Source organism: Nomascus leucogenys, chromosome X (genome assembly GCF_006542625.1).
Source record: "Nomascus leucogenys isolate Asia chromosome X, Asia_NLE_v1, whole genome shotgun sequence".
NCBI classification, from domain to species: domain Eukaryota; kingdom Metazoa; phylum Chordata; class Mammalia; order Primates; family Hylobatidae; genus Nomascus; species Nomascus leucogenys.
The window spans coordinates 47,236,685-47,251,474 of NC_044406.1; the positions used below are offsets into that span (position 1 = coordinate 47,236,685).

Sequence of the window (14,790 nt, forward strand, 5' to 3'; positions counted from 1 at the left end):
AGTGAATATATTTCTTCCCTTTTACCTTCACAAAAATCTTTGAGTGAGTAAGAATTATGTACACATATGAATTTCCCAGTGAAAAGACAAATTATGTTTTTGGTTGAGATATAATTAACATAGAGTCAAACATATAAATCTTAAGTGTATAGGTCAATAAGTTTTGTAAAATGTGTGCAATTGAGTAACCAACACAAAAATCGAGATGTAGAATATTTTTACCACCTCAGAAAGTTCCTTTCTCCCCTTTTCTAGTCAAATTCCCTACCCAGAGGCAATTACTGTTCTGATTTCTGTCACCGTAGATTAGTTTTATCTGTTCTTAAATAAGAATTTTAAATCTTTTTGAAAAGTCAGTTTTAAAAAATATTAAAGAAGTATATAGTTTTTGTCTTTTTTTAATCTTTTTTTTTTTTTTTTTTTTTTTTTTGACAGAGTATTGCTCTGTCGCCTAGGCTGGAGTGCAGTGACACAATCTCGGCTCACTGCAACCTCTGCCTCCCAGGTTCAAGGGATCTTCCTGTCTCAGCCTCCTGAGTAGCTGGGATTACTGGCACCTGCCACCGGACCTGGCTAAACTTTTTTGTATTTTTAGTAGAGATGGCCAGGCTGCTCTCAAACTGCTGGCCTCAAGTGATCGACCCACTGTGGCCTCCCAAGGTGCTGAGATTACAGGTGTGAGCCACCCTGCCTGGCCAGAAGGATAGTTTAGTGTATTAATGTTTAATATGAAAAACTTCCTCATACTTGTTTGTCTCTATTTTTTTTTTTTTTTTTTGAGATGGAGTCTCACTCTGTTGCCCAGGCTGGAGTGCAGTGGCGTGATCTCTGCTCACTGCAAGCTCCACCTCCCAGGTTCACACCATTCTCCTGCCTCCGCCTCCCAAGTAGCTGGGACTACAGGCGCCTGCCACCATGCCTGGCTAATTTTTTGTATTTTTAGTAGAGACGAGGTTTCACTGTGTTAGCCAGGATGGTCTCGATCTCCTGACCTCGTGATCCACCCGCCTCGGCCTCCCAAAGTGCTGGGATTACAGGCATGAGCCACCACACCCGGCCAATTCTTAAAGTTAAAACTGGTTATAGATGCATATGTATCTATGTCATAGTTGAAATTAAAAACAAAATCACGGAATGATCTGTAGAAAAATATATCTTTTTTGTTTTGTTTTGTTTTGTTTTTTCGAAATGGAGTCTCACTCCGTTGACCAGGCTGTAGTGCAGTGGTGTGAACATGGCTTACTGCAGCCTTGACCTCCTGGGGTCAAGCAATTCTCCCATCTCAGCCTCCCAAGTAGCTGGGACTACAGGCGTGTGACATCACACCTGGCTAATTTTTTTTTTTTTTTTAAGAGTTGTGTTTTTGTCACGTTGCCCAGGCTGGTCTTGAACTCCTGAACTCAAGTAGTCTTCCTGCCTTCGCCTCCCAAAATGCTGGGATTACGCATCAGCCACCATGCCTGATCAAAAATATATCTTTATATATTTGTCACTTGATTGTGTATATCTTAGAAGTGATTATGCAAACCCTGCAACTATTATTGACATTTTCTCCATTTGCAGGTTGTAAAACACGTAGAGCCCTTACGTCCCTACAAATCCCTAGACACCCCAAAACAGTTCCTCCAGTATCATGACAAGATTTTGCATTTCTTCTGCCTGTGGGATGACTCAGTCTCGATGTTTGGAGACCGTAGAGAACTCATCCTGCATTACTTCTTGTGTGATGATACTATTGAAATCAAAGAATTGCTTCCACACAACTCAGGCCGAGATGCTATAAAAATGTTCCTCCGGAGGAGTAAGCTACCCAAGGTGAGCAGTGGACAGAACCACTTCCTGAATTTGCTTGTGGGTCAAGAGACTAGTCACTGTTTGGAATGTTGTGTGTTATGACTGTATGATGATAGTAACCATGCACTAGTGTGGGTATTTAGAAAACTTTCATTTTGTGCTCTCTATTAATATACATCTGTGAAAGTAATACAGAGAATATGATCAATTAGAGTTGGAACATTGAAGTTAAGGCAAGTAAAGGAAAAAAGTCAAATGTAAGAGAAAGCACCTATTCATCATTGAGTTCACATCCAGTTTTATGAAACTAAATGACTCCTTAGTAAAAGAATTGCTTGTGGCTTTGGACAGGGCACTGCAGACTACTGAAGAGAGCCCATGGTTTGGTCTGGGTTGTGAATACAAACACACACTTATACACGTGCACCTTCATGTGCATGTACACATGCACTCACAAACATACACATGCAAGTTTACAAACCAAAGTGCCTTTTCTGAATGTAGCAACTAGTCACCAAGTAGCCACTAGCTAGTGGCAGTGATGACTTTTGCATTTTATTTAATATTAAAAAGAGTTGTCAGATTGATTTCTACAAATATTTATGGCCATTTGAGAGCTCATGTAATTTGGGTGCAGCAGAAACAGCCCAGACCTGGATTAGAGTTGTGAGTCTGCCCCTTAATAGCTGTGTTACCTTGGGCAAATCACTTAACTTCTTTGAGCTTATTTCCCCATCTTTAAAATGTCATAACATAGTAAAAAACAACAACAACAAAAAAACACCATCTAAGGACCTGTAAACACCTATAAAACACTTAAAAACATAAAGGCTTTTTCAAAAGCTCTATGTTATATTTTCTTTCTTATTTGGATAAAGTGTCTTCTTAGTGCACATGAAAAGGTTACCATAATGCTAATTTCTGAGGCAAATAACTGCTGGCCATTCAGTCCTCACCGGGAGGCTTTCCCAGATTCTCTGAGCCCACTGCTGGAAGCCCTACTGCGTTTGCTTGGAGGCAGGGGAGGCACAATTTGTCCCAGAGGGAGCCCTGGGATACGCATAGCAGGCAACCAGGAGGTGCCAGAAAAACCTGTTTTTAGAATGGCTTTGAAAAATAGGCTAAATATAAAATAATAATGACATACCTGACATTTACAGCGTGCCAACATCAGTTAATTCATTTTATTCATTCATTCAACAAGTATTCATTGAGTGCCACCTCTATGCCAGCCCTGGGGTTATAGTAAGAAAGGGAATGGATTAAATCCTACCACATCTTGTTTTGATTTTGTCTTCCAGAATTGCCCACCTAGAGTCTATCAACCAGGCCAGGTAACAGATCAAGCAGTTCTCAATTCATATGGTGACTTTATAAAGAACCAAGCGGGTAGCTACCTGTTCGATAGATACAAGGGAAGGAACCTCATATTTTATTACCTGTTTCTAGTGTGACTTCTTTGGAACCTGAACAGTGGGGCAAGTTACGTACTCTTCCCTTGTGAGATTGTGAATGAAATCGATGAATACATAAATGTATGCATTGTACTGCTATTTATCAGTAATAAACTTGCTGAAATGTCTATATAAATATATGCAATGCATTGCAGTTTGTAAGTATAATACTACAGTGCTCAAGTAATACTTTAGAATATTAACATCAACTGGTTGCCTTTTTATTTGATTTTTAAAATTTAATTATTAAAGATTGAAGTTTTATTTTTGATTTCCTTTTTTTCTCTGGGAAGGGGTTCCTGGTTCTTTGGAGGGTCCATGGTGCCAATGCTATGTTCCTTTGTCTTTATTAGCTAGGAAAAGTAGACCAAGAGTTTTACAAAGATAGTGACCTGTCCCTAGGAGTCACCATCAATGTGTGGGGAAGAAAAGTGCTCCTTTATGACTGTGATGAATTTACAAAGTCTTATTATAAGTCTAAATATGGAATTGGTAAGTGATATGTATGTCAATTAAAAATATTTTTTAAATTAAATTATTTGTTCCCTAATTAACATTTTACTTTGGAGTTTCAAATGCTAGGCCCATAATCGCTACCACTTATTGTGCATTTGCTATCTTCCAGCCGTTTGTTGTCTTATAGATTCCTAACAATTCCCTATGGATAGGCTCATTTTCCCCATTTTAGAGGTGAAAAAAACCGAGGCTTAAAGGGGGCTCATTTGTCCAAGGTTATGCAGTGAGCAAAGAGTGAGCCAAGATTTGAACTTGTCTGCCTGATGCTGGGGGGGTAAATGTTTTGGTTTAGCAATTGAAATGGAAATCTGAATGCTTTTCTTTTCACTTAATTCTTCTTACCACAATGGATATACCTAATTGAGTTATTGAGGGAATTCTCTTCTGCTAGTTTGCTCTACCTTTCCTGGTGAGGCTCAGCCAGGTTTTAAGCTTCTCTCTTCTCAGATATTAACTCCATTCCAATAAGGTTAGTTCAGTTCAGAATGAAAATGAGAGATTGATTAAGCACCTACTGTATGTAGGTCACTGTAGTAGACTTAGGAGATAGAGTTGTGTAAGAGGTTTCTAGGCTGGAAGGGGAACTGAGACCTGCAGCGTGTGACACCGTGTTATGAGTGTCTTGGAAGCTGGCAGAGGATGTGACGTGTAACCTAAAGCATAAACCCTCATTTGTTAAACTCCCCTCTACCTGAGGCTCCAGGTACCTGCTGCTGCTAGGAACTGATGGGACTTGCTGACCTCCCAGTTTGGGACTGGAGTTGGGATAGTGGGTACTTAGTCCTGTACTTCTTTCTGAACCTTGGAGTATTCATATGAACACACTTCCCCAAGGGGCGAGATGGAAGCCAAGTGCAACCGCAGCTTCTTAAGAGACAAGGTGCTTTGTCGCTAGAATGAGATGAAGCCATGTTATGTGTCTTGTTGTCCGCATTGTGTAGTATTCCTGGCCTTCTAGGAATCTTTACATTGTGAGAGAAGGCACATCAAGTACACAAGGGGGTTAGAGTGAAAAAGGCTTTCAGTTTTACTCTTAGGTTCATTAGGGGGATTTGTTGCACTGCATCTGCATGCCAGATTAGTCAAAATGTATGGGCCCTACTGGGGCCAAATTGGTGGCCTCTTTTTATTTTATTTTCTAAAATTAATCCCCTTCAGTGGACACAGTTGGGCATATTTGCCTTGGGGACTGTGGACAAGAAGCAGCCAGGAATGTGCAGGTGGCAGCTGCTATAGAGAAGCTGCTGGTGGCCCCTAGACTATGGGAAAAGAATTTGGCCTTTAATAAATGTAGATGCCTGTTTGGAATCCGTAAGTCTTTAGTGTAGAATGAAAATTTAAATGTATATATCAAGATGAGTCACCAAAAACCGTAACTTACACCTGATGATTACCTTAATATAAAGGATGTGGTAAGTGTTCCAAAGCATTATATGATTCCTTAAACATAAAGTCTAACTTTTGGTTGATGTTTGTTTGTCAGCTTGGTGAGAATATGAAAGTTGCATTTGGGAAAATGAATGTCCTACTAATGGGACTTAGTATGTTGTTAGGGTCTTAACGGCTTCTCTAGAAAATTTTTTGAGGCAGTGTGAATTTCCTGGTGTGCTCCAAATCGAGCCATCCTGGGTAAATGTATCAGCTTCAAATGTCCTATGGTCCATTTCAGTCGAGTCCTTGTGCTTAATTTCTTTCTGTTCACTTCTTTTGTTCACTCTGTGGACTAATTGTATTACGTAAAAAAAAGCAGTCTGTGCCTTTAAAGCTAATATAACATGAGCATTATGCATTTAAACAGAAAATTATGCAAATGTAAAATTATGATGCATTTCATAGTCACACTGACTTTTTATATTTCTCATAACATATGTTAAAATATCCCATTTAACAGACACTATTATTACACAACATCTCTTGAGTTACAACAGTGTACTTAATATAAGTAAAGACTAGAAATTATATCTATGATGAGGTGGAGGGGAGAATGAATCAGTATTCTCTGATAATCTTTGCATTTGCTTTTCCTGATTTTTTGGTCAGGTTAAATTAATATCCTTAATGTTACTTAGATACAGTTATTTCTGCCATTTTAATTTTATTTATAGTTCATCTGGTCTCAGCAATTTTTTAAATTGACCAAATTACACGCGTTATGTTTTGGTATCCTTAAAACCCAAACCAGGACAAAGTCCCATCAATCACTGTGGTTCTGTCAATAATTGTGTTCATATTTCCTCCCTTGTCAATAATTGTGTTCAGTAGAAAACCTGGGTATCTCCACTGTGCAACACGCAGGAAGGATCTGACAAGCACCAGCGACACAGCTAGGGGCCTCTCTAGCAGGAAGTCAGGGGAGATTTCTAACGCAGTATGCCGCCTTGGTGCTTTAGTACCTTCTCCTGTGTAATGACACCCCAACATATTTTGGGGGAGAAAAAATGGCAGACAAAGAGAAGGAGTTGGCCACAGTCCCAAGAAAGGTACATGGATAACCCTTCTATTTATGTAGAAGTGGAGGGCTTGCTAGAATTCCAAGAGACACTTGAGCTCCTGTGTAAAGCTCAATCTCCTAAGATGATTCCTTCATACATTTAAGGATTCTAAGGAGAAGGTGATTCCATAGATTTCTTCTCTTTAATAGTGCAGTGTGACCCCCTCCATCAGGCAGTTTGACCATCCTGCTGGCCCTGGCTTGCCTGCTGGGCTGTAGCATGTCACTCCCTCATTATTTTATGTGAATGAACACGGTGTGGCAGATGGAGGTCTGTTGGTCTTTCCTATAGCATGAAGGTTGAAAAAGGCTCTAGGGGTTCCAGGTGTTTCTTTTTTTTTTTTTTTTTTTTTTTTTTTTGAGACGGAGTCTCGCTCTGTCGCCCAGGCTGGAGTGCAGTGGCGCAATCTCGGCTCACTGCAAGCTCCGCCTCCCGGGTTCACGCCATTCTCCTGCCTCAGCCTCTCCGAGTAGCTGGGACTACAGGCGCCCGCCACCAAGCCTGGCTAATTTTTTTTTGTATTTTTATAGAGACGGGGTTTCACCGTGGTCTCGATCTCCTGACCTCGTGATCCACCCACCTCGGCCTCCCAAAGTGCTGGGATTACAAGCGTGAGCCACTGCACCTGGCCAGGTGTTTCTTTCACTAAAAGGACAGGGATCAAATGTAAACTGTTCTTACATAGAAATTTCTGCTTTAGGTTATTATTTTTCTATCAGTGGACTTTCTTATTTTTTCTTAGTGGCTAGGACAATGAAACTAGTAACAAAATTGTTCATTCTCATTGCTTTTGAACACTTATTGGGCTATGTTTAGATTGAACAAAAATCTTAAAGCACCTTTAATTTTGTGGAGTCATTTCTGGCCATCTCTGAATTTTTAGGAACAGCAGGACATTTAAGATGAGTGTTTAATGATTATTTGAGTGAATCGGACACTTAAAATTGCACCAATAGGATAGAATTGGCTTCTGGTCTCATCACATGGCCCTGATGGACCTAACAATTTTGTTTCTTTTGCTTCCCCTATAAAATGAAGGTGGTTGAGATGGGAGGATTCTTAAAGATTTTATAGCTCTAACATGATGTGATTCACGAATTTAGGTTTCATTGAAATCATTTGATATGGGTATTGAATACAAGCACAAGTGGATTTATCTTGAAGCTAATGAAGCATAATCTTTAGAGGTCTTCCTTTCCAGGAGTCCCAATCCAAGGCTCTGGCCTAACTTTGTCTTAGTAATTTGACATTCTTTGTCTAGAAGAGCTTTGTCCAAATTATTTAAGCTTCCAGCCTCCCAAAACCTGTATTCATCTCTAGGCTACTAGAACATAAGCAGTGAACTTTGAGGTAACTGAAGGCTTTTCCCAGTAGTCTTTCCCACTAAGATGGTGAATAGAAAATCACCACGAAGAAGCATTAAGACTCCTTTGTAATACGTATCATCTGTCTGCCAATTTGTTGGAATCTAGTCAACCATGGATGGGCATTCGAGATATATATATATGTTTTGACAAGTCACTTGGAATTAGAGGAATCAGATAATTAAAAGACATAGCAGTCTCAGGATCTAGCAGAATGCCAACTTGAGACATTGGGGAAGATGCTTTGTACAAAAATGTATACATTTTCATTTATTCAATGAATATTTTTGAACACCTAAAACATGCAGGATCCTGGGATGATGGAAAACCAAAGTGAGGAAACTTGTCATTCAGCTGTGAGTCCAGAGCTTTGTGAATGTATGCAAATTACCCAGATAAATGGGATTTAAAGTTGGATCTTGAGCCAGAGTTTCCAAAAAGATGTATGTGGTGGTATAAAAGTCAGGCACGATGGAGTGGGAAAATTCTCAGCTTTTATACACTAGATGGCACTGTGGGTGCAGAGGAAAGCTCTAAATTGGTTCTTTTGTTACTTAAATCTGTTGCAAAAATTATATGGTTGAGAAAACAACAGTGTGTTATAAGCCCTGTAATTCTGGGGGGAAGTGTAGGATGCAGTCCTAATTACTTTGAGATTCAATATGTGTCCTCTTTTGGTTAGACTGCTTAGATTGGTATGTAGAGTTGTATGTATATGTCTCCTGTTGTAAGAAACTGCTCAGGCCCAGATTCTTAAATAATCACATAGAGCTCTCCTGCCATGGCTATGATGTTCTTCCTGAAATGAAAGACCAAACAGTGGTGCGTTAGATGTAATGGTTAGCAATGATAGAGTCTACCGCAATTCTGCCCAATTCCAAGATTTGAACTCTCCTCTTTATTTCCAAGACTTTTCTTTAATCACCATAAAAATAGCAATAGTTGAAGCTCACAAGTCACTTCTGTCCTGGCAGACTGGCTCCCCGCTTTCACTGAGTCACCTTTATAAACATGTCTGCTGTAAGCAGTCTCTGTTAGGATGTAACAATACTCTTTTGGGGATTGTTTTTGGGGAAATTTCACACAAAGGCTGCTAGGAAGTCTAAGGAAATATGAAAGCTGAAAATGTTTTCAACAAGAGTTAGAAATGACCTCAAGCCCTTAGCCTTTTGATCATCAGTTAAAAAACAAAACAAAAACCAAACAACCACCTTAATATTAAGAGTTAGGTTGTCTTGGATGAAAAATTGATCTCCATTTTCTCTTCTGGAGGTGTGCACTAAAATTTGTACTCTTCCTCTATGGGAACTTTGACAGTGGAAAAGGAAATATTTGCTTATGTGGAACTCCTTTCATTCATGATTGAAAACACCTATGTCATACTGAAGCTTGGGGAAGAAGTAGAAAATAGATTCTGTGGGAGTTTGTTTTGTTTTAGGAAAGATCTGGCATCTTTTTTTGCCATTTATGTTGGGGACAAACACAGTGACTTGGATAGATCAGGTCAATATGTTCCTTGCTCTGGAGAGCACGATTGCTTCTGAGATTGTACAGCCTTGAAAATGAGTACCTGAAAGCTCCTAGGCTATTACAAATATGTTACCAGCTCTCTCTCCACCTCTCTTTCCTCACAGATGATAAGTATATAAATAAAATCAACAGTATTTACCGTGTAGCACTCCCTTGGAGAGAGTAGGCAGTTGGTTATTTTAAAAGTTTTTTCTCTTTCTGTTTTGTTTGTTCGCTTCATTGCGTTTGAGTGCAATTGTAGTCTTTTCTTGGGCTTAACAAAAGCTACCTGGGGCTGTGGCTGGTGAGAGGAAAGTTTTGTTTTGGTGTTTGTTTTTGAACTACATGGGGAAGTACTATGACCTGGAGTTGCTTTGGAGGCAATGGAGGGTACTCAAATAGAGGGTGCAGTAGGAGGAGATGGTGGATGGGGAAGGATAAAGGTGAATAGTCAGGAGTAAGTCCTGTTTGGAAAAGAATTTTATTAGTGAGTGTTGACTGAGATAGGAGAGGGCTAAATTACAGGTTAAAATATGGAATGAGTGGCATAAATTTCAAGTTTGAATTTACATATTATTGGAAAAATCAGAGGAGAACAAAAAATATTCAGAAATGGGAATGCGATGACAAAATATAAACGTTTACTTATTTGACATAGATACTTTTTTTTTTTTTTTACTTTTGAACCAATGGTGATTATTAAGTGAGTTCCATGGTTTTTGTAAACATGATTGAAAAGTACTCTCACAGGATTTTGCTGTGTTTTGTTTGAAAGAGTTTAAAATAGTCTACAAAGATCTCCATGTTCATCTTGAAAACATAACAAACCTTTCAAAACAGCCATAATCAGGGCAAAAAAAATATTGATGTTTTGTTTGCCTTTGTTTTGTTCTAGAGAACTTTACCTCAGTTTCATGCAAGCGTCCTTCTCCTCCTCCAAAAATAGAAAGGAAATTTCCACCTTACAACGGTTTTGGTTCTGAGGAGGATTCTCTCCGTAACTGCATAGACCTCAAGCCCACACCTCATCAGAGGAACTTCAAGAAGTTTATGGAAGAAGACAGGTGCTTGAGGGAACCATGATTTTAGTCTGATCTTTCCCAAATGTGTTTGGGGTTTATAACATAGTTCTTATGACGAAACAGATGTCACGCAGCTCATCTAATTGCAAGTCCAGGGAGACATTATTATAGGCTTTTAATGAGGTTGATTAACATGCACGTATTAACAGGTTCTTACTTGAGTGCTTATTTTAATAAGTATCATCTGGAGGCCCCTAAAGTAATATTATCTCCAATATATGTTGCCTTTCCATATCTATCTATATATCTGTCTCCCAAAAGTAGGAAAGATGTAGAGTAGGAGTTAGCAAGCTCTTTCTTAAAGGGTCAGATAGGAAATATTTTTGGCTTTGTGGGCCATACGGTGTCTGTCACAACCACTCAGATCTGCCATTGTAGCGTGAAAGCACCACAGACAGAATGTAAATGATTGTGTGACTGTGTTCCAATAAGACTTTTTTTATGGACGCTGACATTCAAGTTTCATATAATTTTTACATATCACAAAATATTACTCTTATTTTGATTTTGCCAACCGTTTCAAAATGTAAAAACCATTCTTATCTCAAAAGTCATATAAAAACAGGTGGCCTGGTAGATTTGGCTCACTGACTGTGGTTTGCCAACCCCTGATGTAGAGATTTCAAGGATTTATATGTGTTTTTAAAAATGTTATTTGGTGATTAATGTTGTTTTCACTTGAGAGGTTGGTTGAGTTCAGTAACCATAGATTTCTCACTTGGCTGAATATAATTTTAAATCATGGACTTTCAGGAGTATTCCTAATAGACATGGAGAAAAACCTGCCTGTAAATCATGCATGTAGAATGTAGACACTGCCCTCGGCTACTTTTTGCTTCTGCAGGGAGAGCAGGCCCTGGAGAAAGAAGTCAGGGGAAAAGTGGTGGGGAAACACTGTAGATGCTTGAATAGGATGTGGGCTAAGGGTTACAGTCCTGTGTGAGGGAAATAATGGATCAGGAGATCCTGAGGAGAAACAGTGATAAAGGGAACGTGGTAAGTCTAGGAGAAGGAGAAGAAAAAGACATCCTGAATTTCATAAAATTGATTGGGGTCAGGTGCTGTTGTAGCACATTTGAAGGAGAGAGAACAGTAGTTGTGTTATATCTATAAAAGTGGTAAAAATTGATTAAGAATTACATAGAATGTCTTAAAGTCTACCTTTGCTATGACATGATGTCCTTTGTCTTTCTAGAAATAATCTTTTACTTTTAAGGACTTTAGGGTTCTATTTTTAAGTTTTAGATTTGATGCTTCTCAGGAGTGGTCCCTGTACTTTTTAGAAATGCTAATTATGGTGCCCCCCACCCCCAAGACTGACTGAGATACAAGCTCTGGGGAAGGGGCCCAACATTCTGAATTTTCTCAAGTCTTCCAGTGGATTCTGAGACACACCAGTGTTTGAGAACCACTGACTTTTATCACATAAGAGGGTTGCCAGCTTATACTCTGTCATCCCTTATCGAGAACAGTGTTTAGGTGAGTTTCCAGGGTAGGACTTTTGATGGCTAACTGCTGTTTTTAAGGACAACCACCCGAATGAGGTGGGCAGGAAGAATGTCCCTATTGTAAAAGGAGAGGGAATTTTTCTTATAAGTAAACAAGATGAAATATTATCCAGGGTGTTGCTTCTGGAACCCAGGGGAAAACCATTCTTTGTGAGTAGTTGACTTAGTCCCTCTTTCTGTCTACACTGGGTAAACTTGCCCACAGAACACTGACTGTAGATGGTATTCCATGTTCTTGTCATGTTGTCATGGCTGGAGAATGGTAGTATAGGCACAAATGTCTCTCATTTTGTTCTTTCTGTCCACTGCTCAATCTGTGCCAGGAATACACTTTCCTCAAGCTCTTCTCACACAGGGACTGTGTTTCCATAGTAACTAGAACATTCAGCTGGAGACTTATACATGAGTTTGAATAACCCAAGGTTTTAAAACTGTAAGAACCTAAGGAAGATGATTTCACAAAGCATACAAAGAATAGTTTTTTAAAATACAAATAAACTGTGAATTGAGACATGAAATTGTACATGACACATTGATTATATATATATTGCTATTAAAATGTACTTGGTGCTATTGTCATGAGGTTAATGCTGATCTATGAGTCATTGGAGGGAATAGTTTCAGATTAAAGCATATGAGCTTTTGATGGATATAAAGATCTTCTTTATTATCTGGGTAGATATCACTGCGGTAGCCTGCTGGGCAGATTGTCTAGTCTGAGGAGGGAGAGCCAGGATAATATCTTTCTTGCTGCACCAGGCTGAATTAGTTACTCTATTCTTTGTGTGCCCACAGTACTCTGTTGATTATATCTCTATTAATAATATTACTACTATTACTGATTACTCATAATAAGCCATTAATGGTTACTATGTGCTATGTTACAATACTTAATCTAATTTAATCATCAAATCCTTGGAAAGTAGATAATGTTATTGTACCCATTTTTTACATGAGAAAACAACTGAGGCTCAGAGAGGCCATGCAACTTCCTCAAGGTCACACAGCTAATTTTTAGCTGAACTAGGAACTGAACCCAGGGAAATCTGACTTCTGGAATTTACCTGTCTTTTGACAGGACCTATACCTATACATATAACAGTGCATCTTAATGACTTGTTTATGTAATTTGTGGGCTCCTCTTAGACCAACAGCTCCTTGAGGACAGGGGCCAGCTTTATTGCTTCCATAAGAGTTAGTGCTGGCTATATATTTGGGGATCAATAGTTTGTCTAAGAAGAGAAGGAATGGATGAAGAAGTGAGCAAATGGAATAAATGTTCACTCATCCAGTTCTTAATCATGGATAGAAGAGACAGATGACTTCTCACCAGGGGAGTTATTATACCAGACTTGTGCCAGTCATAACCATATAGCATCCAAAAATTCATGGTTTAATCTTCATCTCTGTCTTGTTACAGATACTGCCCGTCTGCTGTCCCCACCAGTCATTTTTTTCCTTCTTTTAAAAATGTTTCCCCATTAATAAAAATAAGCCTTCATGTGTCTTCCAACCATAAGACTCTATAGCTCTAGATATATTTGAGGTTTTTAGTAGGTGTATAGCCCTGGATGAGCCATTCATTATCTTAGTGAACAACTACTTCTTGAATCCCTGCTGCGTGCCAAGCAGTGTTCTGGGTGTTTGTGATACATCAGTGAACAAAATAGACACCAAGGCCTGCCATTGTGGAACTTATATTCTAGTTCTGGGAGGTGGACCATCAATTAATACATAAGTAAATTATGAAGTATTTACAAGATGTTAAGTACTATGAAAAAAATAAAGAAGGTATTAAGTTGCTGTAGAAAGAATAAAGGCAGATTGGGATTATGGGGCTGAGGAACATTCCTGGTTGCAACTTTAAATAGTGTGGTCTTGATGGACTTTACTGAGGAGAGGAAATGTGCTCCAGGCAAAAGGAACAGTTGGTGTAAAGGCCCTGAGCAAGAAGTGTGCTTGGGATGTGCAAGGAGCATCCGAGAGGCCGACCTGGATGGAGTAGATGAGTAAAGAGCAGAGCACACAGAAAGGAGATGAGAGTGTATGGGGGACTGGGTACACAGGGCTCTACAGACTATTTAAGGACGCTTTTGACTTTGAGTGATAAGGAGGCCATTAGAAAATTTGAGCAGAGAAGTGACTTGAGCTGATTTTCTTCTTAAAAGAATCATTCCAGTGTAGTGTTGAGAGCAGACTATAGATGGCAATGGTGGAAATTAAGACTGGGTAAGAAGCTACTGCAGTAGTCCAAGAGAAAAGTTTTGGTGGCTCAGATCTGGGTAAGCACAGTGGAAGTGATGAAATTAATTAGTGGATCCTGGAATTATTTTGAGAATAGGGCCAGTGGGATTCCCTGACTAACTGGATATGAAGTATGAAAGAAGTGAGGAGTTAAGATGACTCTCAAAATTTGGGCTTGAGCAACTGGAAGGGTGGAGTTGCCAACCACTGAGATGAGAAAGACTGGAGATAGGGTAGGTTTAGAGACAGGAGTAGAAGTTCAGTTTTAGAACCAGTTAAGTTTGGGATGTCTATTAGATATCAAGTGGCAATACCAAGTAGGCAGTTGGATACATGTGTGAGTGAGTATAGGGTTCAGAAGATAGGTGAATGTGGATGCCATCAGCATGTAGATGGTATTTAAAGCCATGATACCAAATTGTATTAAAGCCTTGAGATTGGATGAGATCACCAGGGGAGTGAATACATTTAGAGCAGAGCATGACCAAGGAATAAACTCTGGAACATCCCCAATTAGGAGCTTGGGGAAAAAAGGAGGAACCAACAAAGGAGACTAAAAAGGAGCAAACAAGGAGGTAGGAGCAAAAGCAAGAGAATGCTGGATCCTGGAAGCCAGTGAAGCAAGAGTAACAATGAAGGAGTGATCATTTGTGCCAATTGCTGCTGATTGGTTAAGTTAGATAGGCACAAAAAATTAAGCATTGGAATTGGCATTGTGGAGATCATTGTTGACCTCTACAAGAGCAGTTTAGGTAGAGCAAACCTAATGGAAATGGATTCAAAAGAAAATGGGAGAAGAATTTGAGGTAATGATTTTAGATAACTCT

At 39.2% G+C, this 14,790-nt stretch overlaps 1 protein-coding gene across 1 annotated transcript in view; it reads left to right on the plus strand.

Moving 5' to 3' along the window:
- EFHC2 (EF-hand domain containing 2) overlaps positions 1-14,790 on the plus strand; it is a 201,003-nt gene that overhangs the window by 91,387 nt on the left and 94,826 nt on the right. The window contains exons 6-9 of the mRNA XM_030806505.1: positions 1,564-1,815; positions 3,096-3,207; positions 3,600-3,740; positions 10,025-10,193. Of these exons, the coding sequence (XP_030662365.1) occupies positions 1,564-1,815; positions 3,096-3,207; positions 3,600-3,740; positions 10,025-10,193 (674 nt within the window). The remainder of the gene's footprint in view (positions 1-1,563; positions 1,816-3,095; positions 3,208-3,599; positions 3,741-10,024; positions 10,194-14,790) is intronic.